The sequence below is a fragment of the Grampus griseus genome, assembly GCF_964374135.1.
Source record: "Grampus griseus genome assembly, chromosome: 6".
Lineage (NCBI taxonomy): Eukaryota > Metazoa > Chordata > Mammalia > Artiodactyla > Delphinidae > Grampus > Grampus griseus.
This window is the reverse complement of record NC_139000.1, coordinates 37,148,815-37,175,748: the sequence shown is the minus strand read 5'-3', so window position 1 is coordinate 37,175,748 and position 26,934 is coordinate 37,148,815. Positions and strand designations below refer to the sequence as shown.

Genomic DNA, 26,934 nt, shown 5'->3' with positions numbered 1-26,934 from the left:
TGCTCTGCAGCATGTGGGATCTTCCTGGACCAGAGCTCGAACCCGTGTCCCTTGCATTGGTAGGCGGATTCTTAACCACTGTGCCACCAGGGAAATCCCGAAGAAAATATATGAACTATTAACACATGAGAAGATGCTCAACATTATTAGCCATCAGGGAAATGCTAGAGATACCACTTTAAACACAGGAGGATGGCTATAATAAAAAAGATAAATAACAAGCATTGATGTGGGTGTGAAGAAATGTGAACCCTCATAAACTGCTGTTGGAATTGAAAAATGGTGCAGCAGCTTTTGAAAAGAAGTCTGGCAATTCTTCCAAAGGTTAAACGTAGAGCTACCATATGACCAGCAACTCCACTTGTAGGTATATACCCAAGAGAAAAACCTGTGGCCACGCAAAAACTTGCACATGAAGGTTCATAGTAGCATTATCATAATAGCCAAAAGGTGGAAACAACCCAAATGGCCTTCACTGATAAATGGATAAACAAAATATGGTATATCTGTACAACAGAATATTGTTTGGCCAATAAAAAAAGGGATGACGTACTACAAGTGGTTACATGCAACTACATGAATGAAACCTAAAAACATGCTCACTAGGGGACTTCCGTAGTGGTTCAGTGGCTGAGATTCCACGCTCCTGATGCGTGGGGCCCAGGTTCGATCCCTGGTCAGAGAACTAGATCCCACATGCCGCAACTAAAGATCCTGCATGCTGCAATGAAGATCCCGCACGCGGCAACAAGGAGCCCGGGTGCCACAACTGAGACCTGGTACAGCCAAATAAATAAATATTTTAAAAAAAACATGCTAAGGGAAAGAAGCCAATCACAAAATAGCACGTATTATTCCATTTACATGAATATGTAAATCTAAAGATACAGAAAGTAAATTAGTGGTTGTCTAGGGTTGAGGGGAGAGAGGAGTGACTACTAATGGGTACAGGGGTTTTGTGGCAGGGTGGGGTTGGGGAGCAGTGATGAAAATGTTCTAAATTGTGATGGTTGCCCAATTCTGTGAATATACTAGAAATTATTGAATTTACACTTTAAGCAGGTGAATCACATTGTATGTGAATTATATCTCAGAAAAGCTACCATTTAAAACAAAAAAACGTCTCCAATGGTTTCCTCATCTCAGAGTAAAGCCTAAATTCTTGTAGTGGTTCTACATGGCCCTACAAATTTACACACTGACTCCCCACTTCCTTCTTTGATTCATCTAGCTGCCACTTGTTTCCTTAACTCAGTTCTATCCACTGTAGTTGCTTTGCTCTTCACATTACAAGGAAGCCACCCTCTGCCTCAGGACCTTTGCATTTCCAACTCCTGTCAGCTTTACTCCCAGATGCCCAAATGGGCCGTCCCCTCCTCATCTCCATATCTAAGCTTAAATGTACTATCAGTGAGGCTTCCTGTAACCCTTTACTTAATGTTACAGCCCGTCCTCTCAAGTTCCCCATCTCCCTTCCTTTTTTTTTTTTTTTTTGCAGTACGCGGGCCTCTCACTGTTGTGGCCTCTCCCGTTGCGGAGCACAGGCTCCGGATGCGCAGGCTCAGCGGCCATGGCTCACGGGCCTAGCCGCTCAGCGGCATGTGGGATCTTCCCAGACCGGGGCACGAACCCGTGTCCCCTGCACCGGCAGGCGGACTCTCAACCACTGCGCCACCAGGGAAGCCCTCCCTTCCTTTCTTTACTTCCCTCTCTAGTACAACTCATCAGCATCTGAAATACTATACATCTTATTAATGATTTGTCCCTTCCAAATAGAATGTAAGCTCATTGAGAGTAGGGAATTTTGTTTTCTTTATTACTATATCCTCGGTGCTTGGCATATAGTTGGGATTCAATAAAATCATTAAATGGATAAATGAATAAATTCTAATTCAGAAATATGTTGAAATATCCCTCCACCTTCATCCCCAAAGCCCCTTACCTATGTTCAGGCCTCACCACCCTCTCCAGGACCACTGAAGTAGCCTTCTTACTGTCCTTCCAGCCTCCCATCTCTCCTTCAAATCCCCTGACCACATCGCAGCAGGACAGCTCCATCTGAAACTCTGATGTGATTACCTTAATCTTCTTAAAATTCTTCATGGGAAGGGAAAAAACCCTTCATGCTCCCTGCTCCCCAGATAAAGGCCAAACTCTTTCAAGACCCTATCTCCCTGAGATTTGGCCCCTGCCGCATTGTCACACCCCCTAACACCCCACCCATCAGCCACAAAGAACAACTGTGAATACTCCAACTTCTCTGGAACTGTGGGCCTTTGCATATTCCAGTCCCCAACTGTAGCCTGATGAAAGCATTGATTTTTCCAGCCTGAGCCCAATGTCCGAGTTAGTAACCTTGCTGCCCACAAAGTGACATGATCCTCCCCCAAGGATCACTCAGCCAGAACTTTCCTCCACCTCAGCACTTATCACTTTGTAGCTCTGTTTCCTGTGAAAACAGGGACCATAGGATTTGGGTTCTTCTGTAGCACTGAGCTTGGCACATGGTAGACATCATTGAATGTTTTGGGTTTTTTTAAATTTTTTTTTTACACAGCAGGTTCTTATTAGTTATCCATTTTTTACATATTAGTGTATACATGTCAATCCCAATCTTCCAGTTCATCACACCACCACCTGCCCCCTGCCACTTTCCCCCCTTGGTGTCCATATGTTTGTTCTCTACGTCTGTCTCTATTTCTGCCCTGCAAACTGGTTCATCTGTACCATTTTTCTAAGTTCCGCATATATGCGTTAATATACTGTATTTGTTTTTCTCTTTCTGACTTACTTCACTCTGTATGACAGTCTCTAGGCCCATCCACGTCTCTACAAATGACCCAATTTCATTCCTTCTTATGGCTGAGCACTGAATGTTTTTGAATGAACGAATGAGTGTCCTCAGTCCCTGAGGACCCTTTGAGCACTACTCTACCAGGACGGCCCTCTTTCCCATTAAAAAAAACACCAACACCTGCTCAAATTCACAGCCCTACACTTAGCAAGAGGGGGGACTACACTCCCCAGCTGGCAGTTCAGTAGACATGTGGTTTAATCCTTCCACTGTATCCCACAGCTTCTCCTGAAGACATGCAGGATGATTTCACTTTACATGACATTTAATCTTGCTCATGGAGGAATCAGTTCCCAAGACCTGACAGGACTGGAGGTGGCAGTGGTCATCCAAGGAGAACACCGGTGACTCTCCCAACTTCATTCCCCAATCAAAGAGGACAGTTTTGGTTTGCCACTGGTGAGTTTATTACATGATTAAAGTTCAAATAAAAAAATAATAACCAAAATCTTGGCAGGGAGGCTAGAGCCAGAATCTGGGAGCGCTGCTTCCCTGTCCCCAGCCTCCCTGACCAAGCCCAGCTCCATTAACTCAGCTTGACTCGATCAAGTTCCTCATCAAGACTTGCATCTGTGCTCTGGACATCTCTGCTGCTCCTGCTGGAGACTGAGTCCTGGGCTCCTGGCACCGGGGCTTTGGTGAGGGCCCCATACACACCCATGGCCTGAGGAGAGGGACAGAGAGAGAGCCATGATGACACATGGCAGAAGGTATAGCCCAACCCACCAACGGCTCAAAGGAAGAAGGTAGAGCCGGGGTCAGTAAGCTTGTTTTTCCTTTCTCTCTCTCAAGCCTCAGTCTTAAAAGCTTTGGAGTTGGTTCTAGGAATGTTACAAACTACCAGAGCAGGGTCACCCTCAAAATACTAATACAGGCATCTGCAAAAAAAAAGAAAAAAAAAAAGAAAGATGTCTCAAGAGGTTCCCTATTGCTAGGGATGACTGGGGGTGTCTCGTTCAGGGGATGAAGAGAGGTGTAGGTCTCAGGGCACTCTAGAGGACTCGATGGGGAAAGTGATGGTGGTGGTGGTAGCGTCTCAGTCTCTGGCATTGGTGCTCTATGCTGGGTCTTCAGGGCGCTCTAACCTGAGCCACCATACTGGTGACGTCGCCGGGGTTGGAGGGCAGCAGGATAGTGTTGGAGTCCTTGGCCAGTTTAGAGAATGCGCTGACATACTGCTCAGCCACAGTCAGGGAGGCTGCTGCATCTCCATTCTGTGGCCACAGGGAAGATAAAAATCAGAGATCACAGACTTGCATGGGGGGTGGGGGGGGAGGAAAGGAAGTGGAGAGAAATCAGGTTCCTAGAAAGAGGATATGCAGATCACAATACAAGAGATCATGTAATGTGACTCAGTGGAACCAAAAAGGCAGGAATTTCTCCCAAGGGTAGATAAGAGAACCTCTTCTACTGCCAATTCCTGATCCCCAATCCCACCTAGGGGGTCTCTCACATGTTGTGTCAGAGCTGCAGCCAGGATGCGAATAGCTTCAGCTTTAGCCTTGGCCTTGGCCAGAACTGCACTGGCCTCTCCTGGAAGAAAAGAGACAGAGCTTAACCTATGAGGTCAGGGTACCCCAAAAGCTCCTGTCCCAGTAGCAAGCCTCAAAGACCCATACCCTGTTCATCACTCAGCCTCTACCCTCTGCTGACCTGCTGCCTGATTTATTTGTTCAGCCTTTTCTGCCTCAGAGGCCAGGATCTGTGCCTGCTTCTTCCCCTCTGCCACGTTGATGGCCGACTCTCGAGTCCCCTCAGACTCTAGAACTGTGGCCCGTTTCCGCCGCTCTGCCTCCACCTAGAAGCCCCCAGCAAGCCCCATCAACAAGAAACCAGAGTAAAAGTAAACTCTTACACAGACCTGCAATTGTACCCATCACAACAGGGAAGGGAGTCCAGGTCCCTATGAAACTGGAGCATCCTGAAGTACTCCACCTCATCCCTCTCTGGCCCCCACCTGCATCTGCATGGACTCTTTCACCCGGGGTGGCACATGGATATCCTTGATCTCATAACGGAGGCAGCGGATGCCCCAGCAGTCAGCAGCCTGGTTGATAGCATCCACGATGTTAGCATTCAGGGACTCCCGCTCCTGGAGGAAGAGAGGTGTAAGCTCTATGGCCTCAACCCAACCTTCAGGGGGCGAAACCGAGAAGGTCCCGGAACTGATCCCCAGAAAGGACTGAGAGTGCCAGGTATGTGTCTTCAAACCCTAACTCTGGCTCAGATCCCCTTACCCGGAAGACTTTGTCCAGAGAGAGTTTGCCGAGCTCTGATCTCATGGTTGTCTGAGCTAGCTGGGTGACAGCATACTCAGGGTCCTCCACACCATAGCTTGCCTGAAAGGGGCATGGATAGTGTCAGTAGCTTGCATGCAGGATTTTAGTGAGGAGAGCAACTCAGGAGCTGAATAAAGCAGAGGACAGATACCTTGTAAGGGTCCATGATGCGCAGGTAAAGGACTCCATCGATTTGCAGAGTTACATTGTCTGTAGGTGCAGGAGCAGGAGAGAAAGGAGGTCAGGCCTCCAGGTCCCAATCAGCTCTTTCTCCTGCAACCACATCCTAATGGCCTCAGAGCACCCATGTCACCCCGCACCCCTCACCAAGAGTCACAGCAGACTGCTCAGGCACGTTGATGACAATTTCCTTGAGACTCTGCACATATCGGATCCGGTCTAACACAGGGATGAGGATATTCAAGCCCTGGGAAGAGGAGTTACAGGTCTTCAGAAGGATGGGGGGCTGTAGGGTTGAGATCGAAGCTAGGCCTGGAGTGGGTAGGGAATCAACATAGATTCTGCCCAGAAAAACAGAAGGCTTGGGGTGTCACCGGTACGTAAGAATGTAAGGATAGGGATGTCAGGCTGGATCTCTGAATGGAAGGGACAGTCAAGGAGATAGGAGCCAGCAGAGTAGACTTTTCCATGCAGACAGGTGGAGCTGAGAGGATTAATAGAAGAGATTCCTAATGTGGGGCCTGTGGGATGCTAGCGCAATGGGAAAAGGTGGTAAGATGGGTATGACCGTCAGCAGTCTGGGCCCTGCCAGGTCTGGCCTAGGGTGTCAGAAGCCAAAGGTGAAGGCAGGCCCCAACGAGGTCTCACTCCATTCCCCCATGTCGTGAGGGAACTGGGATTCAGGCTGGCCCGGGGTGGGCAGAAGAGGTTCTCACAGGCTCCAAGATGCGGTGGAATCGGCCCATTCGCTCCACCACCCAAGCCTCCTGCTGCGGCACAAACAGCACCACGGTGTTTCGGGGCAATCCAGAGGAGGCGCGGCGCGCAGCGCGGCCAGAAGCCTGCACGGAGCCCTAAAGGGAAGACGAGGATCAGCAGAGACCCAGTCGGTCGGGCACCCCGCCCCTCTCGGTGCCTGTCCCGGAGGCATGTCCCTAAACCGCGACCCTAAAGGGTTCTCGGAAAGGAACTCAGGCGAGTACCATAACCTCCGATCCCAGTTCTCTCCCCACACTTAGAATCTGGCCCCTTCCCAGTTGAAAACCCAAGTGATCTCTGGCCCGACCCTTAGAAAAGGATGCCTTGCACTCACCCTCAGCAAAAGGGCCCCAGACGCCCGCACCGAGCGCGCCAGCATTTCCCACTGCCACAGCGACCTCCGGAACCAACGAGACGCGGAGCAGAGCAGTCGCTCTAGATGCCCGGACCTGAGCCTTTCCTTCCGTATTTCCACTCCCCCGGATGTACTTCCGGCCTTCCCTTCCCTCTTCCACATTCAGCCAATCAGCGTTACTCGGCAGAAGCGTGCATCAAGTTGCTTGCTGGGAGACGCAGACTTTCTAGAGAGGGCTCAAGGCTGGAGCTTTTTCTTGTTCTCGCTGTTCAAGCCCAAGATCCCGAACACGGTGACCAAATGGAGGCTACTTTTCGCGTGCAGGTGTCCCAGAAAAGCTTCCCACAGAATTCTTTATCCCCACTGGAGACTCAGTTTACCCTTCTGAGCGTATAATCGCCATCTTTCACCATAGCGACGAGCGATTGGAGCTGACTCATTGCCGTGGTTGCCATAGTGACATTCTCTGGTAGTCCTGCTGTGCTGTACCCAGACCTCCCACTGGGGACCGACCCCATTCCCGTTACCATGGTGACTGGGCCTAACATTGCCCGGTGATTGGACTGAGGTTTCCCCCTCCCCTCTTTTCCCAAGGCATCATAGCTTTTTCTTCCTCTACCCCGTCAGGGTCTATCAGGCCAGGTTCCCTCTCATACAGAGTCCGGCACACAGCCCCAACATTCAGCCTTCTCTGGAGCATGTCACCCTGCACACATCTCCGATGCTCTGTCACATGCATTAGGAGACTTGCACAGTCACCCTCATTTTACATATCAGAGCACTGAAGCTCAGAGGAGCTAAAATCATCAACAGAACCAGTGTAAGAATCCAGATCCGCCTTCAGAGTTCAGCTTTTACAGCAGAACCTTCCCCACCACACCACCCCATTATGTGAAAGGGGCAAGACCAGACCCTAAGAATCATGGGGCTTCCCCTAAGACTTCCCTGCCTCAGGCCTTTTTCCTGGGGAAAGGGCAGAGTCCCGGCTCTAGTTAGGCTCTCCATCCCCATCCCCATGCTCTCCCGAACAGAAAAAGTAAGGCTTAGTTCAAGTTTCAAACAAGAATTTATTCTTTCTTTCTTTCTTTTTTTTTAAAAAAAAGTACCAGGTACAATTTTTTCCTGTTTTTTTTTTTTCAAGTTTTAGCAAATGCTTGTTCCCCTCAGCCCAGCCCCGGGTATCAGGGCTAAGGCTAGGTCAGAGTCTAGAGTGGGGAATGGGGTAGTTGATAACTACATGACTGAGTTTGAGGGGTGCCCCTCACCCCAACTGAGGTAGGTGGGTCAGAGTCTGGCCAGGTGAGAGGAGGCGCCCCAGTCCTTGGCCCTGACTCTGTCCCCTGAACACCTTCCTCAGTCAGGACCCCAAAGCAAGGAGACACAGGCAGAAGGAGAGGGACAACCAGAGTCTGAAGTCCTAGATGAGGTGTGGTTGACACCTGTGTGTGTGTGCCTGCACGCATGCTCTCTCTCTCACACACATACACGTACACACACACACACACACACACACACACACACACACACACACAAGTTGGCCTTCAGAGAGAGGTGAGAGGGTCGGGGAAGTGAAAGGAATAAGGAAGGACAGGGGAAGCTGAGTCTTTGGCTGGTGACTCAGTCCTTCCGGAATACTTCTCTGCTCTCAGCTGAGGGAGAGCAGTTCTCCTACAGCCCCCATATCAGCCTCTTCAACTCCTGAGGTTGGAGCAATATCTGAGAGTGGGAAAGGAGGAGGGGCAATGCCAATTATCAGGTTTGGGACGTTACCAAGGCAATCCAATTTGAATAAATTATAAATTAAAATAAATAAAATAATAAGTGGCCCCTGCCCAGGACAGGGAGGCAACGCTGGCATGACTTGCCTGGGAACTTAGGACAACCTCAGGGTAGCTCCAGTTCCTCCCCACTACCGCAGCTGGCCTGGGAAATCCAAGGGAGGGGGCAGGCACGTGGAGTACCCAGAGTAGGGCAGAGTGTGGTAAGATCAGAAGCTTTAAACACCCAAATAATCAGTTTGGGCATGAGCGTGGTGAGGGCTTTAATTCAAGCCTGAAGGGTCTCTCGCACCTCTCCACGTGTTTGCTCTGTCCAGGATGGAGCAGGATGGGCAGGTCCTTGGCCCACATGGGTTCAGGGCACTGACAATCAGGGCAAAGGTGAATAACGTGGATTGTGAGGGGCCTCAGTCACAGCCTGCAGTTCGTAGGGGAGCCCTGTGTCCAGTTCCAGGCTCCGGCGGGAAAAAAGCAGGCGGATGTCTCCATGCAGGCTTAAGCGGCCTGAGCGGGAGCTCCGGAACCTGGGGGAGGACAGGGTGATCAAAGTAAGACCCCAGACTGTAGACAAGCAAGGAGAGATGCTATTCAGGGAGGACATGCCTGGGTTGTGGAAAGGATATCCAGGGCCCTGTCCTCACCTGAGGTGCAACAAGTAGCAGAGGAGGCAGCGGGTGGGGCTAGCATTCCCCTCCTCACCCACAGGCACCAAAAAGAGGCGATGACGCAGGAAGGTCATATGGGCAGCAGGCATGTCCGAGAAGTCAAAGGTCACGAGGAACATCTTCACCACAGTCTGGTTGGGGTTAAATAAGGTCTGGGGACAGGAAGGGCAAGGTTGGTAGGGTCTAGGGGATGTTTTCCTGTCCCCACTCCCACTCCCCCTCAGGGAAAACTCACCACTTGGATGGTGCCCACCTTGGGCACGCTGTAACCCTTCCTCCCCAGGGGGTTCAGGTCCACGACGCCCTGGGAAGGCCATGGAGCCATCAGACAAAGTAGGGTCTGGGAGATTCCTGAACACTCATCCATCTCCACAATCTCTCATTCTGGGACCTGGCCCCTGCCCTACACTAGAGTTCTCCCCACCTGGCTCTGACTCTTAGGCGAGAACATCTAAAGAATACTTCCAGAGCCGTTCTCCTGGGTTCCCTAACTCTGCTGCTCTCTGCCCAGGGTGCCCTTCCCAATAAAGTCTTTTGCTTTGTCAGTTAAACAAAAAAAAAAAGAATACCCCCTGCCCCCAACCCCTCATGCCCCTCATGAGCTAACTTTGGGTTTAGGTCAGGTCATACCAGGAAGGGAGCCGGGGCATTTTGCTCAGAAACATCAAAGAAGGTGACAGTGACAGGCAGCGTGACATGCTGAGGGCAGTAGGATCCACTAGCTCCAATCTCTGCTGTGAAGCCCTCAATGTGGCCAGATGGTGCAAAGCGTCCTCGCAGCAATGATTCCTGGGGATGGGGTGGGAAAACATATTGTGAGACAGATGCTAGCTGTTTTCCTTACCCATCCAAGCCACACACACCACCATCCCTTCCCGCAAGATCCACCAATCAAGGAACCCAAGGGGAACTACCTCAAAGTTGCCCAACAGGGTACGGCTGATGGCGGGGGTAGGAACAGGGGAGGCACTGGGGGTGCTCAGCAGGCCTGGCCTCTTCCGGAGGCTTCGAAGGGAGCTCCTGGTAGGGGAGGGGACACACAAGTGGGTTGGCTTGAGGTATTCTGCTACGCTTGCTACTGTCCTTGGGCCCCACAATTTGCTACTACCTAGGGCTCCTTCCCTGAGGTCCCCCACCCTGGGGTTGGAAAAAGAATTACAGACACCTGCCCCATTTTCAGGGAGGGGTAGAGGGAGAAGCTGGTCACTTACAGCTTCAGGCGACAGGCACCTTTCAGCCTCCGCCCCATGGGACTGCAGTCTGTTGGGTCCTATGGAGAGGAAAGATTAGGGACAGAGATTGGGTGGAGGCCAGGTATGTTTGGAGCAGGGGCTCATCACAAGCTCTCATAGGAACATCCTCCCAAGCCCATCACCTTTCCTCACACAGATGTCCACTTAAGAGCAGACCACTTCCTCTCCTGGCTTACCAGCACAGGCTCCTTGGGCCCAGGCAGCAGGTGGCTCCAGAAGGGTGTGGCTTTGGCATCAGAACTGTTGGCAGCAGGAGGGTGGCCCAGGGTTCCCCGGCGCCTCCGAGGGGCTGGCCCCTCATCCTCAGAGCTGACATCCGGGGCTTCTCCAGCTGGAAGCAGCCTTCGCTTGGTGGGACAGGGGCCTGGAGGTCCAGGGCCAGGGGGTGTGTGCTCGGGGCTGTGCCCATTGGCAGTGCCAGGGGACTCCCTAGGCCAGGGGCTGCCCCCATTGCCCACCCCAGCCACTAGGCTCTTACCCCCTATTTGTGCAAGACTGTGCAAATCAGTGTCAAGTGTGTGCAGCTGGCCCGGAGGGGCTGGCCCTGGGGACTCCCCCAGGGACCCCTGTCCCCCAGGATGTGGGGAAACCCAGTCTCTGGTGTGCAAAGTACTGCAGGAAGCATTTGATGGGGGCCAGGGGGGACTCGGGGCCCCTGAAGTCCAAGGTGAGGTGGAACTACCTCCCTGTTCCACAACACAGAGGCCATGATGGCAGAAATGTTGGCTGGCCACGCCTAGTCCCAGCCCCAGTCCCTCTGGGCCCAACAGCCCCAGAGTAGGTGGTTCTTCAGGGGGTAGTCCCTCTCTGGCCCCCAGCCCAGGGCCTCTCTTCAGCTCCCGGGGACCCTCAGTGGGTGGGGCTGGCCGTTTCAGGGCCCTATGAGGCTCGGAGGCACCAGCTGGAGGGGAAAAGATGGATACCTGGTAGACCCCGGGGGATGTTGCCCCCCCCGCCGGGCTGTAGCCCATGAGCAGGCCACCCTGGAGGGCCCCCTGCCTGACTGCAGGCTGTGAAGGGCCAGCCTCTGGCTCTGAGGATGGAGACGGCTCCGCCTGCACGTGGCGCATGAAGCCCCCCCTTGGGTCAGGGGGGACCCCCCCCAGAGCCTTTATGCTGGGCCTGGGCTGGGGGGCCTGGGGACATCTGTGCAAGAGAAGAGAAGAAAAGATGGTCAGGGCAATCAGTGAATCATCTCCCTCCCAGGTGAATTTCAGATCCTCCCCTGGACTGAAGAGGTGAGCTTGTGAGGTTCCTGGGGGCGAAGGTGTCCCAATCTAATACCTTCAGATGGACTAATGGAATATAAAGGCCACTCGCAGAACTTCTGAGAAGGTGACACATTTAGCTCAGGTTTCTAACTGTACCTGCTCCCCCTCCCTCTCCTTGGCACTCACCCCGATAAAGAGGCCTTAAGCCTAGCTGTGTGTTCCCTCTTCCTGACTGATGCCTTGCTCTCCTAGCTTGCAGTCTGGTCCATGCCTGCTGCACTGGTGAGGTGACTGCCACCATTCCGTGCAGCTCCTAGGCTCAGCTAGACCCTGAGGAGAGAAAAACAGACATAAGCCAGGATCTCTGGAGCCAGCAGTAAGGCTGCTCTCCAACTGTCAGCTAACAGAGTATACGCCAGGACATCCTCCTCCAGTATGAGGAGCCCTTCAGAAACAGAAGGGGCAGTCTTGGGATCCAGGGCCCAGAGGGCAGAACTGGGCTACACAAGGAGTCACAGAGAGGCAGGTCTTAGCTCATTGTAATAAGGATGTGACAAGTAAGTTGAGGCAGGATAACTACTTATCAGGGCCACCAGCTAGGGGACTCCTGCCCTGAATGAGAGGGGGGATGAGATACCCCAAGATCCAAGAGACCATGCCAACTGAGAGGTGGCCAAAGCAAGAATTCAACTCTCCTAGTCAAGACCACTGAGTTGCACAACTCCTTCCCACATACCTATCTCTAAAGGGACAAGTGCCATCCCATAACCCTAAGGGCAGAAGCCTTACAGAAACTTACATCCCCAACAGCGCTCCTTAGAAGTACAAACTTCAGGTCAGCTCAAACTTACATCCCCAACAGCGCTCCTTAGAAGTACAAACTTCAGGTCAGCTCAAAGTGGGCCCTTCAGCATTAAACTCCCAATTGGCCCCAGCAGTCTGTCCCTTTAACAGGAAGCAACAAATCTAACCAAAAACAAGTCTAGAGGGGGCGGGGTGGGGGAGGAAGCACTGCTAGAAGGCACTTTCCAGGGCCTCCCCCTCCCCCTACCTAGGCCCTGCAAACTAGTGATAAGACAGTGACAGTCAGAGAGCAGGAGTACCTCGCCACTCCTCCCCAACACATCCAACACCCAAAAACCAAAACCACTGCTTTTCTGTCAGGGTACAAGATGGTCTTCACTGACTAGTCCACCCTCAGGAGTCCATATTGGGTGAGGGGATGTCCAGTTGAAGGCCATCTTCCTTCATGGGAGAAAACATTTCCCCCAGGATCAAGCTTATCCTTTGGTCAGTAGCCTGTGCTGCCTGCTATCCACAAAACCCTTTCTCATTCAAGGAATGTCCCCTTATGCCTACTGGAGTCTTAACCTTCCTTGGCTAGGCCAAATGCCATCCTCTCCATAAAGCCTACTACGGCCACCCTGGACCATAAATGTCTGTCTCTTCTGAGACCTCACCTATAGCAGTACCACTATCTCCTGTAGCCCAGTGACAGCTTTGTTTGCTCCTGTGGGTAAGACATCTCGTAGACTGACCATAGGGTTCTTGAGGATAGGTTTGTACTTCACTCCTCTGCCCAACTCCAAGCACAGGGGTAAGCACATAGCAGGGCTCAAAAAAGTAAAATGCAAGTCCCAGAGATCTGGGCAGCAGTCCTGACAGTGCAGAGAAAAACTCCCAGAATATGAGAGAAGCAGGGAGATTAACTGTATAGGGAAAATCAGCAACAACAAAGATGGGGGTGGGGGGCTTCCCTGGTGGCACAGTGGTTAAGAATCTGCCCACCAATGCGAGGGACACAGGTTCATGCCCTGGTCCGGGAAGATCCCACATGCCGCGGAGCAACTAAGCCCGTGCGCCACAACTACTGAGCCTGCGCTCTAGAGCCCGCGAGCCACAACTACTGAGCCCGTGTGCCACAACTACCAAAGCCCACGTGCCTAGAGCCTGTGCTCCGCAACAAGAGAAGCCACTGCAATGAGAAGCCCGAGCCTCCGCTCGACGCAACTAGAGAAAGCCCACGTGCAGCAACGAAGACCCAGCGCCGCCAAAAATAAATAAATAAAATAAATTAAAGATGGGGGTGGGACACAGGGAGAAAGGGGAGCTTTGCATCCAGGGACTGGAAAACTCTCCTACACCAAGTTCCCATCACTGCACTATCCTACACTATCCTATTTCACCACGTTCTCATTAGAACTGGAAGCCCTAAGAAAATTCTGGTTCCCTGTGGTGGGTGGGGTGTCTGGAAAGGGCAGAACGCCAATGGCAGCATTGTCAGAGGGTACGACCTGTACTAATCTCTTTCCTCCTTTCCTCTACCCATGCTATACAGATTCAGGAAGGGCCTTTTCCTTAGCACTCCCACCCCTAAGTCATCCCATCATCCCAGTTGACCTCTTGAGCCCTTGCCCTGGGGAAGCCAGGTGATGACATGATGCCCTACTTGACCCCAGCATGGCTGGCACCTGCTCATTACCCCAGAGCCCTCTCAGTTCCTGCCCTGTCAATGAAAATCTCTAAGACTCACTTTCCTGCCACCCAGCCAGTCTGGCTCTAGACCATGGCTTCAAGCTGACTCATGGGGCAGGACTTGGCAGGGGAGGGGCAGGGTAGGCCAAATCTCACTCTGTGCAGGGGGTGGGCAGCAGTTGGCGTCAAACAGCTGTGCCAGGCTGTGGCTGGCAAGGACTACAGCTCCCAACATACCAAGGGAGCAAGGCCAGCAAAAACAACAAGTCCCAGAATACCACGGGGTCTGTACCCTCAGACACCTGCTAGGCCTGGGAGGTGGGGTAGGTGGATGTTGAGCTGCCAGGCTCACTCTCCCCTTCAGTATTAAAGATATCCATTTCTACTCTGATCAAGGAAGGTGGCCGGAAGGAGAATTCCTCTCCATGTGCTTTTCACCTTCACGCCATTCAGAAGGAACTGCTGCCAGCTGCTCTACATTTTGTACCTGCACACGTCTACACTAGCTACGGGGGCTGTTCCCATGGACCACTACTGTGGGTAGAAAGGTTAACCTCTGCCCTCTCACCAACCCCTTGCCTCGCTCTGGCCTAGAGCCCTCCACCCTCCGTGGAGAGGAAGCAAATCTTAGCACCTCCTCCAAAATGAGCCCAGTAGACTCACCCCAGCACCCCGGCTCCAGGACTCCTTGTTCTGACCGATCCCCCCCACCCCCTCCTTAGCCTCCCAGGTCCTTTCTCTCCCCCCTCCTCCCCACAGCCTGGGACAGGCCCCATTCCCTACTGGAGCTGCGGAGATTTGCTATTTCCCCCTAGCACAAACTCACCCCGTTCCCAGACTGGCTCCGCCGCGGCGCCGCTGCTCCAGGTCCTTCCGTCCCGTCCCGGTCCCTCCCCTCGAATGCCCGATCCTCCCCACCACGGGCCCCCAACCCAGACAAAGGGTGGCTCAGCCTGAGCCCTGCTCTGCTAGGATCTTCTCTGTTCAGCTTCGTGTGCAACACTAGCGGGCCCTGGCGCCCGCAGCCCCCAAGCCGCTGCCTCGCCCCTCCCTGCGACTGTCCCTCCCCGCGGGCGCCCGGGCTCCGCACTGCCGACTCCGCTGCCCCTCTGACTCACAGGCCATTTCCTACCAGCTGATGGGGCAGCCCGCCCCGCCCAGCGCCCCCACTCCCCCACCGCTGCAGCCGCGGCCGCCACGCCCCCCTCAAACTCCGCCCCCATGGGCAGCGACCATGCTAATTGGCCTAAAGGAGGCCAGCCTCCCCACGACCTCAAGCGTGAGGCACGCCCCCTCCAAGAGACGCGAGCCCATTGGTCCACAAGGGGGGCCGGCCTACATAGGGTCGCCCCGCCCATCTCCTTAACCCCTCAGCTGCAGGAGTCCAAAGCAGCTCTCAGCCTCGCCTTTTAACACTTTGAAAGACGTAGGCCTCCCACTTTTCACCCCTCCCTTCCTCTTCAGAGGCGGGTCAGTCGGACGACCTAGGGCGTTCACAGACAAAGTTCGACAATCCCCAAAGTCAGCTTGCTCTTTCAACACCAGATCCCAAATATCCCCACTCCCGTTCATCTCTCCGTGCCTTGCAAACCAGAGGTCCAGAGACCAGAGGGCTGTTGAATCCCAGGAAGCTTCCTTCGTGCCAGGGTAGATGAAAAGGTCTTGAAGTGGGATCTCATCTCTTTCCACTGAGAAATAGTATTGTTCCTCTCTTACTCTATATTGATGTTCTTTTGCCTTCATTAGAGGGGCCCCAAGGGCTCCCGAGATAGGGATACCTTTTAATTCAGGAACTAGACATCATCCTTTGTGCCTCTAAACTTCCATTCTGAGATCAGGCTGCTTCAGCCCTTCTGCACTCTTTCTATTCATCAGCCCCTGTTCAAGGAGGCAGAGCACCCAGGGGAAGAAGTGGGATAGGAAGGCTCCTGCCCAGAGTAGGGGGAAATATGCCCAACTCTTCTGACAGAGCTCACTCCCATGACTCACAGCTCCCTCGAAACTCCCCACCCTCCCCCTGAGTCACTGGGCCCCAAGCCCAGCCCAGACCCAACCAAATTAAGTGGCAGCAGAACCAGCATTCCTAATTCTTATTCTCGTATCCTTTAAATGACCAGGATGGAAACCTTTGCAAGGATTAGACATTAAAAGACACTTTTTAGAGGGGCTGATCTACGGGCAAGCTAAGAAAATAAACAGTCCTGCCTACCTTTCCCTCAGACAGTTTGGAGCTTAAGAGGTTTCTAAGACTCAGGTCTTCCACAAAACAAGAGGCAAACACCAGAGCCAAAAGAGGAAAGACTCAAACTGAGACCCTAGAGAATTAGCATCAGCCAGGGCAGGCTCCCTGGCTGTGCCTCCAGAAGAGCGGGAGTGCATTCTTTTATAGTTCAGAAGCCACAGAAGCCCCAAGGTCCTTGTTTCTACCTTGCTTGTAGTGGTGGGCCCTAAGGGCCCTGAGGTTGTCACTGGACAGTAAAATGAGGCTCTCCTCCCCTACTTCCTCCCTGTGCCCTAGACTTAGGAAGGACAACCAAGTAACAGTTCCTCTAGCCTCCTTTCTCCTTACCTCAGACCAGGGGAAAAACGCTGAAAAAGAACCCAGTTGCCGTGGACTGACTTCCTTGCTGGTTCCCTAATGCTAAGGAACGGGATTTAGGAAATTTTCAACACCCTGAACAAAATTGCAGAGTACCAACGTAAAAGCCCACTTGCCTTAGCAAAAGCTTACTGGGAAGACAGGTAGACAAAGAACACTGTAGGAAAGGAGTAATTCCTTGGTGACCCCACCTTGTTCTATCTAACTGCCACTACCATAGGCCCAGGCCTTAGTTATTTGCAAAAGTCAGGGGGCAGAAGTTCAGGGGGAAGGATCAAAGATGTTCTAGGCCTCAGTGTGTACTGGGAAAGCAAGCAGCATGGTACAATCAAGAGGCTTTACCTAGCTGCCTTAAATTCTTACCCTGCTTTATTTTTTTCATAACAGTTATCACCAGCTGACACTTCTCCCTCTTTCCCCTTCTCCCTTCCTCTCCCCCCTTTCTCTCCCTTCCCAGCCACACACACATTTATTTCTCCCCCTATTAGAATGGAAGCTCCATGAGAACAGCAACTTTGTCCATTTTGTTCATGCTGGTATTCCCAGAATCAGCATCAGTGCCTGGCACATAATAGGTGCTCAATAAACACTGGCTGAAAGAAACAATGAGCCCTGGGCTGAGTAAAGAGCAATCAGGAGACCTGGATCCTAACACCTGCTCTTTCACTGTGAGACCTGGAGAAAATCTCAGTCTCTTTGTTAATTTCCAAATCTGTAAAAATGAGCGTTTGTATAGACATTGAGGGCCTCTACAATTCGGACCTTATACTGCTATAATTCTAATGGCTGCTGTTCACTCATATCCATTTTCAGAGGATGGATCCAAGCATCTGAATGCACTGCTGCCTGTACCAAAGCAGAAAGTCTATATACTCCAGTCTCTGCACAGCAAACTGATGCCCTTTCTCTTCACGCTCCACCCACTCACACAAATGCCTCAGTCTTGAGGAAGCTGGAGTGAGTCCGCCCTAAGCCCGCCTCTCAGAGAGACAGTCTGGGAAGCTGTGTTGCCATAGCAATCAGCTCCTCCTCAAAGGTTTCAGCCTGCCCTCCTTTACCCCACCCTACCCCACGGCTTTGTCTGGCTTCAGCACCCCCTCCCTCCCCAGCCCGTCTCTCAGCCAGAGGAGACTGGCTTGGGGCCCCTTTCAGCAACACTGTCATACTCATTCAGCCACTGTGTGGAAAACAGGGCTTTCTCACCCTCTCCCAGCCTGCCCAGGGGCAAAAAGAGCTCTGGCACTACATCAAGTCCCCTCAGGGAACCAGAGGAGCCGCCACAAGGACTAGGCCCTAGTCTCAGTTCTGATAGCTTCCAAGCCAGGAGGGTGGGGAGCCATTCCCTCTCCCTCCCCCAGCAGAGACTGGAACCTCACATCCCTTCCCAAGTTCAGCCGACAATAGTGGCCCACCTCTCAAAACATGCCTCATAGAACTTCAGCACTTCTCACCATTTCCCCTTCCCACAGAAGCCCAGAATTTTCGAGGGGCCTAGGGTTCCCTACCCAGGAGAAGGAAAAGTGTGGGGAAATCAGTTTGTGGCAAGTGGTAAAAAGGTGTCTACCATTCACTTGAGGGGCTGTTGGGAGAGACCTCTGCAGTAGTGAGGGCGAGGTCTGGGCCTTGCTGCTGGTTACTTAGGTCTCTGGCCACGGAGTACGAAGTCTGGGGCAGGGCACAGCTCCTAGACAGGCAAGGACCAGGCCAGGCCCCAGGGTGAGGAAGGAAGTGGGAAATGAGCACACCCAGAGCATAAGGGCAGGGCAAAGTGGGGGAGGAGGGGGAAGACAGGGACCAAGGCAAGCTTCTAGGAGGAACAGGAACTAGAGTGGGGGGATAACAGGAACCGAAGCAGGGGAAGTGTCCCCAGGGACACCAGCTAAGGGGAAAAAACCTGTCTCAGCCAGACAGATCCAAAGCCGACTGAGAGAGTCACACAAGCCCTAGTGGCAAGTAGGGCCTGGATCCTCTCTGAGAGTGCTCAGGCCTGAAGGTGGAGTTAGGAGCTGACGAGCCAGGAACACCACAGACTGGCTTCTTCACCCCCCTAATTCCAACACCCTCATTCCTGAAACACAGTACACAAACATCTTCTCGGAGTCTCTACAATGCCCCCAGACTTTCTCAAAGCACTACGGGTTCTTCCCTCCCCAGATGGGACCTGCAACCCCTTCCCCTCACACAGTGCCCACAGCCCCATCCCTTCTTCCTCCACACAGCCCCTCCCACACTCCGGACCACCAGCCCGTCTCCATCACACGACACCTCCCCTTTCCCTTAAAGCGCTTCAGATCCCCTCCCCCTCAAGTGTCGTCTGAACCCTCCTCTTCTGATAGCGACCTGACCCCCTCACATTGTACTTCCCACCTCACAAAGCACTCCCGCCCCGCCCCCGCAAGGGCTACTGGAGAATGCACCTCCTAGCCCCTACACTGAGCCCCCAACTCCTCCCCCAACTGTTTCACTCCACCCCCACCCAGCATTTCTCTAGATCCTCTCCTTCTCTAACGTGATCCCCACCTCCTCATGTCTGCCCAAGCGCACCCCCGTCCCTGTCCCTTCTTCCACATACACCCCGCCACACACCTGTAGTTCCGCGAGTCCCGTTGCACCTGGGGAGGTAATGGATTGGGGCAGTTACACAGCAGCCCTAGCTGCAGCCTCGGCCTGCAAACCTCACCCCTTTGGTCCGAGCCCCGCCCCCGCAACGACGGGACCCACCCTCCCCCTTGTCCCACCTCCCACCTTCCCCTGGCTCCTCCCCTCTCCCAGTTTCTTTAATCCTGGGGCTCCTCCCCTGTAATCCAGGTCCCGCCCCTCCCTGGCTCCGCCCCTTCTCCTTTCGGCGTCTCCCCATTGAATTTCTGCTTGTCCCTCTTCCCACCCCTGATCCCCGCCCCCTTTTGGTCTCTCCGCCTTTCACTAGGACCCGCCCCCTCGGATTCCAGGCTGGCAGAACCCATGCCAGGCTCCCTTCCCCTGCTAGCCCCCTCCCATCTCGGAGCCTCTCCTCCCCCTCTCCCCTTCTCCCGCTTGCCTCACGCTGGAGCTGGCGCTCCAGCCCGGAACCGCTGGCTCTGATTGGCTGCGGCGGCCCCAATGGATGGCGGAGGAGACAAAATGATGGTTGCAGGTCGCCTGAGGTCCCACCCCGGCCACGTGCGGCTGCTGTGATGACAGGTCTAGAGGGGCGGGACCTCGGCCCGCAGTCGGCGGCCTAGGCTGACCGGATCCAGCCAGAGGTGGGGAGCCAGAACCAGCGCCAAAGCGTCAGCCTGCGGGCGCCAAGCCTGAGTGGGGCCCTCCTAGGCTTTCGAGCTGGTGTGAGCTGCCTGCGAAACTTGAACCTCTTAGTGAAGCCGTCTGCGTTAGCGCGCTTATTTGCCCTAATGGGGGAGGTCTGTGGGGTTTGCAAAGTAGTGCCATGAGTCTCAGGATTCTGTGAAAATGCGGGAATCTGATTGGCGGGGTCTCAAGACTGTGAGGATGAGCAGTTTCCGCAGCCTACGCTTTGCGGGAGATTCTGAATTTTGAGAGACTGGCAGTACGAGTCAGATCTGTACCTGTGGAGGTAGGTCAGCAAGAAGTCTGTGAATTTATGAGCCTAAGTATTAATACGGAGTTATGGGAGCCTGCAATCGCCGGAGAAAAGAAGAGCCTTTGCCTTGTACAAGTGTCGATTGAACTATGTGACAGTTACATATATTCTGTATATTAATTAGCGCTTGAATCTTCTCTCCAACTACCCCCAGCCCCACGGGTTCCCGAGATACAGCAGGGGAAGTCGACGCTTTACGAGCTACCGGTAGATGGCAGCACAGGACCCTTGCAGAACTCAGTGGCTCTGAGCTCGGGGCCTGGCGGGCTTCTCTCTGGAGCCAGCGGTATTGATGGCTGTGTGATGGACTGAACATGTTAAAGTTCTCTCAAAGTCTCAGATTCTTTAGATCTCTGTGACTTTCTTTCTGTGAGTAGTTAACTTAAGCGGCTTTACTGAACACCAGTGGTGTGCTAGGCAAAATGAAAAAAGAGACAAAGAAAAAAAAATTTTTCTTCCCTTATGGAACTTGTTCCGATTGTCATACAAATACCTCTATAATCCAAGAGAGTAAAGTTGGAAGGGTTTTGTGTAGTGGAAAAAGCTCAAAGTTTGAAGTCATTTGGTTTGGTCTCTGAACTTTGGGTAAGGAGTATTTACTAGCTGTATGAATTTGGGTAAATTACTTGACTTTTTAAAAATAAACTTTTAATTTTAGATGTACAAAAAATTTGTGAAGATAGTACAGAAAGTTTCCATATACCCCACACCCAATTTGCCCTCATTAACATCTTACATTAGTATGGTTTGTGTGCTACAATTAATCAATATAATATTGATACATTATTATTAACTAAAATCCATACTTTATTCAGATTTCCTTAGTTTTTACCTCAAGTCCTTTTTCTATTCCAAGATCCCATCCAGGATAGCACATTACATTTAGTTGTCATGTCTCCTTAAACTCCTCTTGACTGTGACAGTTTCTCAGACTTCCTTGTTTTTGATGACCTTGACAGTTTGTTTTTTGTTTGTTTGTTTGTTTGTTTGCGGTACGCGGGCCTCTCACTGTTGTGGCCTCTCCCGTTGCGGAGTACAGGCTCCGGACGCGCAGGCTCAGCGGCCATGGCTCACGGGCCTAGCAGCTCCGCGGCATGTGGGATCTTCTCGGACCGGGGCACGAACCCGTGTCCCCTGCATCGGCAGGCGGACTCTCAACCACTGCGCCACCAGGGAAGCCCGACCTTGACAGTTTTATAGAGTACTGATCAGGTGTTTTGTAGAATGTCTTTCAGTTGGAATTTGTCTGATGATTTTCTCATGATTAGACTGGGGTTATGGGTTTCTGGGAGGAAGATCCCAGAGATAAAGTGTCAGTTTCATCACTTAGTATCTGTATGTGAATATGTATCTATGGTATGTTTACATATACAACATTGGCCTTATACTGTATTTTCCTATTACAGTCTTTTTTTTTTTAACCAGTGGCTCGTAAACATTCTCTGAATCTTTATTCTTCTACAAGATTTAAAAAATTTCTTTATGAAATATTTTAGGCATTCAGAAAGTTGTAAAGAATACTGTAACAAACCCACATTCTTTTCACACAGCTTTATCAGATCTTAGTATTTTACCACCACATTTGCTTCAAATTCTCTTTTAAGGAAATTAATATTTCAGATAAAGTTGAGCTCATATATACTTCTTCCTAATCTCATTCCTGTTTCTCCCTTGTTCTTTATCTTCTCTTCCCAGAAGTAACCAGTATCTTGAATTGGTGTTTATTTTTCCTCTGCAATTTTAAGAATAAATTTATTGACTGATGTACATGAATTTCTATTGGGTATATACCTCGGAGTAGAACTGCCCAGTCATAGGGCATGTTTATGTTCAGCTTTAGTAGGCATCACTAACATTTTTTTCCAAAGAGATTCTAACAGTTCACATTCCCACAACAAGGTCTAGTTTCTCTACATCCTTGCCAACACTTGAGGTTGTCAATTTTTTTAAAAATTTTATTTTATTTATTTTTTATACAGCAGGTTCCTATTATTTATCCATTTTATACATATTAGTGTATATATGTCAATCCCAAACTCCCAACTCATCACACACCCCCACCCAGCCACATTTCCCCCTGATGTCCATATGTTTGTTCTCTACATCTGTGTCTCTATTTCTGCCCTGCAAACCGGTTCATCTGTACCATTTTTCTAGGTTCCACATATATGCGTTAATATACGATATTTGTTTTTCTCTTTCTGACTTTTCACTCTGTATGACAGTCTCTACATCCGTCCACGTCTCTACAAATGACCTAATTTTGTTCCTTTTTATGGAAGAGTAATATTCCATTGTATATATGTACCACATCTTCTTTAGCCATTTGTCTCTTGATGGGCATTTAGGTTGCTTCCATGACCTGGCTATTGTAAATAGTGCTGCAATGAACATTGGGATGCATGTGTCTTTTTGAATAATGGTTTTCTCTGGGTATATGCCCAGTAGTGGGATTGCTGGGTCATATGGTAGTTCTGTTTTTAGTTTTTTAAGGAACCTCCATACTGTTCTCCATAGTGGCTGTATCAATTTACATTCCCACCAACAGTGCAAGAGGGTTCCCTTTTTTCCACACCCTCTCCAGCATTTGTTGTTTGTAGATTTTCTGATGATGCCCATTCTAACTGGTGTGAGGTGATATATCATTGTCATTTTGATTTGCATTTCTGTAAAAATTAGTGATGTTGACCAGCTTTTCATGTGCTTCTTGGCCATCTGTATGTCTTCTTTGGAGAAATGTCAATTTAGGTCTTTTGCCCATTTTTGGATTGGGTTGTTTGTTTTTTTAATATTGAGCTGCATGAGCTGTTTATATATGTTGAAGGTTAATCTTTTGCCTGTTGATTCATTTGCAAATATTTTCTTCCACTCGGAGGGTTGTCTTTTTGTCTTGCTTGTAGTTTCCTTTGCTTGGCAAAAGCTCTTAAGTTTCATTAGTTCCCATTTGCTTATTTTTGTTTTTATTTCCATTACCCTAGGAGGTGGATCAAAAAAGATCTTGCTGTGATTTATGTCAAAGAGTGATCTTCCTATGTTTTCCTCTAAGAGTTTTATAGCATCCAGTCTTACATTTAGGTCTCTAATCCATTTTGAGTTTATTTTTGTGTATGGTATTAGAGAGTGTTCTAATTTCATTCTTTTACATGTAGCTATCCAGTTTTCCCAGCACCACTTATTGAAGAGACTGTCTTTTCTCCATTGTATATCCTTGCCTCCTTTGTCATAGATTAGTTGACCATAGGTGTGTGGTTTTATTTCTGGGCTTTCTATCCTGTTCCATTGATCTATATTTCTGTTTTTGTGCCAGTACCATATTGTCTTGATTATTGTAGCTTTGTAGTATAGTCTGAAGTCAAGGAGTCTGATTCCTCCAGCTCCATTTTTTTCCCTCAAGACTGCTTTTTCTATTCTGGGTCTTTTGTGTCTCCATACAAATTTGAAGATTTTTTGTTCTAGTTCTGTGAAAAATGCCCATTGGTAATTTGATAGGGATTGCATTGAATCTGTAGATTGCTTTGGGTAGTATAGTCATTTTCACAATATTGATTCTTCCAATCCAGGAACATGGTATATCTCTCGATCTGTTGGTATCATCTTTAATTTCTTTCATCAGTGTCTTATAGTTTTCTGCATACAGGTCTTTTGTCTCCCTAGGTAGGTTTATTCCTAGGTATTTTATTGTTTTTGTTGCAATGGCAAATGGGAGTGTTTCCTTAATTTATCTTTCAGATTTTTCATCATTAATGTATAGGAATGCGAGAGATTTCTGTTCATTAATTTTGTATCCTGCAACTTTACGAAATGCATTAATTAGCTCTGTAGTTTTCTGGTGGCATCTTTAGGATTCTCTATGTATAGTATCATGTCATCTGCAGACAGTGACAGTTTTACTTGTTCTTTTCCAATTTGTATTCCTTTTATTTCTTTTTCTTCTCTGATTGCTGTGGCTAGGACTTCCAAAACTATGTTGAATAATAGTGGTGAGAGTGGACAACCTTGTCTTTTTCCTGATCTTAGAGGAAATGCTTTCAGTTTTTCACCATTGAGAATGATGTTTGCTGTGGGTTTGTCATATATGTCCTTTATTATGTTGAGGTAGGTTCCCTCTATGCCCACTTTCTGGAGAGTTTTTATCATAAACGGGTGTTGAATTTTGTCAAAGCTTTTTCTGCATCTATTGAGATGATCATACTGTTTTTATTCTTCAGTTTGTTAATATGGTGTATCACATTGATTGATTTGTGTATATTGAAGAATCCTTGCATCCCTGGGATAAATCCCACTTGATCATGGTGTATGATCCTTTTAATGTGCTGTTGGATTCTGTTTGCTAGTATTTTGTTGAGGATTTTTTCATCTATATTCATCAGTGATATTGGTCTGTAATTTTCTTTTTTTGTAGTATCTTTGTCTGGTTTTGCTATCAGGGTGATGATGGCCTCATAGAATGAGTTTGGGAGTGTTCCTTCCTCTGCAATTTTTTGGAAGAGTTTGAGAAGTATGGGTGTTAGCTCTTTTATAAATGTTTGATAGAATTCACCTGTGAAGCCATCTGGTCCTGGGCTTTTGTTTGTTGGAAGATTTTTAATCACAGTTTCAATTCCATTAATTGTGATTTGTCTGTTCATATTTTCTATTTCTTCCTGGTTCAATCTTGGAAGGTTATACCTTTCGAAGAATTTGTCCATTTCTTCCAGGTTTTCCATTTTATTGCCATACAGTTGCTTGTAGTAGTCTCTTAGGATGCTTTGTATTTGTGCGGTGTCTGTTGTAACTTCTCCTTCTTCATTTCTAGTTTTATTGATTTGAATCCTCTCCCTCTTTTTCCTGATGAGTCTGGCTAAAGGTTCATCAATTTTGCTTATCTTCTCAAAGAACCAGCTTTTAGTTTTATTGATCTTTACTATTGTTTTCTTTGTTTCTATTTCATTTATTTCTGCTCTGATATTTATGATTTCTTTCCTTCTACTAACTTTGGGTTTTGTTTATTCTTCTTTCTCTAGTTCCTTTAGGTGTAAGGTTACATTGTTTATTTGAGATTTTTCTTGTTTCTTGAGGTAGCTTTGTATAGCTATAAACTTCTCTCTTAGAACTGCTTTTGCTGCATCCCATAGGTTTTGGATCACCGTGTTTTCATTGTCATTGTCTCTAGGTATTTTTTGATTTCCTCTTTGATTTCTTCAGTGATCTCTTGGTTATTTAGTAACGTATTGTTTAGCCTCCATGTGTTTGTGTTTGTTACGTTTTCTTCCCTGTAATTCATTTCTAATCTCATAGCGTTGTGGTCAGAAAAGATGCTTGATATGATTTCAATTTTCTTAAATTTACTGAGGCTTGATTTGTGACCCAAGATGTGATCTATCCTGGAGAATGTTCCATGAGCACTTGAGAAGAAAGTGTAATCTGTTGTTTTCGGATGGAATGTCCTATAAATATCAATTAAATCTATGTGGTCTATTGTGTCATTTAAAGCTTCTGTTTCCTTATTTATTTTCATTTTGGATGATCTGTCCACTGGTGTTAAGTGAGGTTTAAAGTCCCCTACTATTATTGTGTTACTGTCGATTTCCTCTTTTATAGCTGTTAGCAGTTGCCTTATATATTGAGGTGCTCCTGTGTTGGGTACATATATATTTATAATTGTTATATCTTCTTCTTGGATTGATCCCTTGATCATTATGTAGTGTCCTTCCTTGTCTCTTGTCACGTTCTTTATTTTAAAGTCTATTTTATCTGATATGGGTATAGCTACTCCAGCTTTCTTTTGACTTCCATTTGCATGGAATATCTTTTTCCATCCCCTCACTTTCAGTCTGTATGTGTCCCTAGGTCTGAAGTGGGTCTCTTGTAGACAGCATATATATGGGTCTTGTTTTTGTATCCATTCAGCAAGCCTGTGTCTTTTGGTTGGAGCATTTAATCCATTCATGTTTAAGGTACTTATTGATATGTATGTTCCAATTAATATTTTCTTAATTGTTTTGCATCTGTTTTTGCAGGTCCTTTTTTTCTCTTGTGTTTCCCACTGAGAGAAGTTCCTTTAGCATTTGTTGTAGACCTGGTTTGGTGGTGCTGAATTCTCTTAGCTTTTGCTTGTCTGTAAAGCTTTTGATTTCTCCATTGAAAACGAATGAGATCCTTGCCAGGTAGAGTAATCTTGGTTGTAGGTTCTTCCCTTTCATCACTTTTTAAAAAATTTTTTAAATAAATTTATTTATTTTATGTATTTTATTTTTGGCTGTGTTGGGGCTTCATTGCTATGTGGGCTTTCTCTAGTTGCGGCGAGTGGGGGCTACTCTTCGTTGCGGGGCGTGGACTTCTCATTGCAGTGGCTTCTCTTATTGCGGAGCACAGACTCTAGGCACATGGGCTTCAGTAGTTGCGGCACGAGGGCTCAGTAATTTTGGCTCACAGACTCCAGAGCACAGGCTCAGTAGTTGTGGTGCACAGGCTTAGTTTTCCGTGGCATGTGGGATCTTCCCAGACCAGGGCTCGAACCCGTGTCCCCTGCATTGGCAGGCATATTCTTAACCACTGTGCCACCAGGGAAGCCCCCTTTCATCACTTTAAATATATCATGCCACTCCCTTCTGGCTTGTAGAACTTCTGCTGAGAAATCAGCTGTTAACCTTATGGGAGTTCCCTTGTATGTTATTTGTCGTTTTTCCCTTGCTGCTTTCAATAATTCTTCTTTGTCTTTAATTTTTGCCAATTTGGTTACTATGTGTCTCGGCGTGTTTCTCCTTGGGTTTATCCTGTATGGGACTCTCTGCACTTCCTGGATTTGGGTGGCTATTTCCTCTCCCATGTTAGGGAAATTTTTGACTATAATCTTTTCAAATATTTTCTTGGGTCCTTTCTCTCTCTCTTCTCCTTCTGGGACCCCTATAATGCAAATGTTGGTGTGTTTAATGTTGTCCCAGAGGTC

At 49.2% G+C, this 26,934-nt stretch overlaps 2 protein-coding genes across 5 annotated transcripts; both read right to left on the bottom strand.

Annotated features, from left to right (window-relative positions):
- Positions 1-3,252: 3,252 nt before the first annotated feature.
- STOML2 (stomatin like 2) lies at positions 3,253-6,518 on the bottom strand. 2 transcript variants are annotated; one of them, XM_082657190.1, is made up of 10 exons: positions 6,407-6,518; positions 6,030-6,167; positions 5,461-5,560; positions 5,285-5,343; positions 5,092-5,193; positions 4,812-4,946; positions 4,508-4,652; positions 4,308-4,387; positions 3,940-4,068; positions 3,253-3,518 (listed from the first exon to the last, which is right to left on the bottom strand). In XM_082657190.1, the coding sequence occupies exons 1-10, from the start codon at positions 6,449-6,451 to the stop codon at positions 3,381-3,383; spliced, it is 1,071 nt and encodes a 356-aa protein (XP_082513316.1). In that variant the 5' UTR covers positions 6,452-6,518; the 3' UTR covers positions 3,253-3,380. The 2 variants fall into 2 exon arrangements, with proteins under 2 accessions (XP_082513316.1, XP_082513317.1); XM_082657191.1 differs by lacking the exons at positions 5,461-5,560; positions 6,407-6,518 and having other exon boundaries at positions 6,030-6,068.
- A 956-nt stretch (positions 6,519-7,474) lies between these two features.
- ATOSB (atos homolog B) lies at positions 7,475-19,549 on the bottom strand. Of its 3 annotated transcripts, none has more exons than XR_014296887.1 (10): positions 14,636-14,929; positions 11,521-11,664; positions 10,300-11,269; positions 10,082-10,140; positions 9,785-9,890; positions 9,501-9,659; positions 9,106-9,174; positions 8,847-9,022; positions 8,498-8,729; positions 7,475-8,143 (listed from the first exon to the last, which is right to left on the bottom strand). XR_014296887.1 is itself a non-coding variant. In XM_082656833.1 (10 exons), exons 4-10 carry the CDS (start codon positions 11,191-11,193, stop codon positions 8,576-8,578), a joined length of 1,617 nt encoding a protein of 538 aa, XP_082512959.1. In that variant the 5' UTR covers positions 11,194-11,269; positions 11,521-11,664; positions 18,995-19,020; positions 19,446-19,549; the 3' UTR covers positions 7,475-8,575. The 3 variants fall into 3 exon arrangements, 2 of the variants coding, with proteins under 2 accessions (XP_082512959.1, XP_082512958.1); XM_082656833.1 differs by lacking the exon at positions 14,636-14,929 and adding exons at positions 18,995-19,020; positions 19,446-19,549 and having other exon boundaries at positions 7,475-8,729; XM_082656832.1 differs by having other exon boundaries at positions 7,475-8,729.
- Between the last annotated feature and the right edge of the window lie 7,385 nt (positions 19,550-26,934).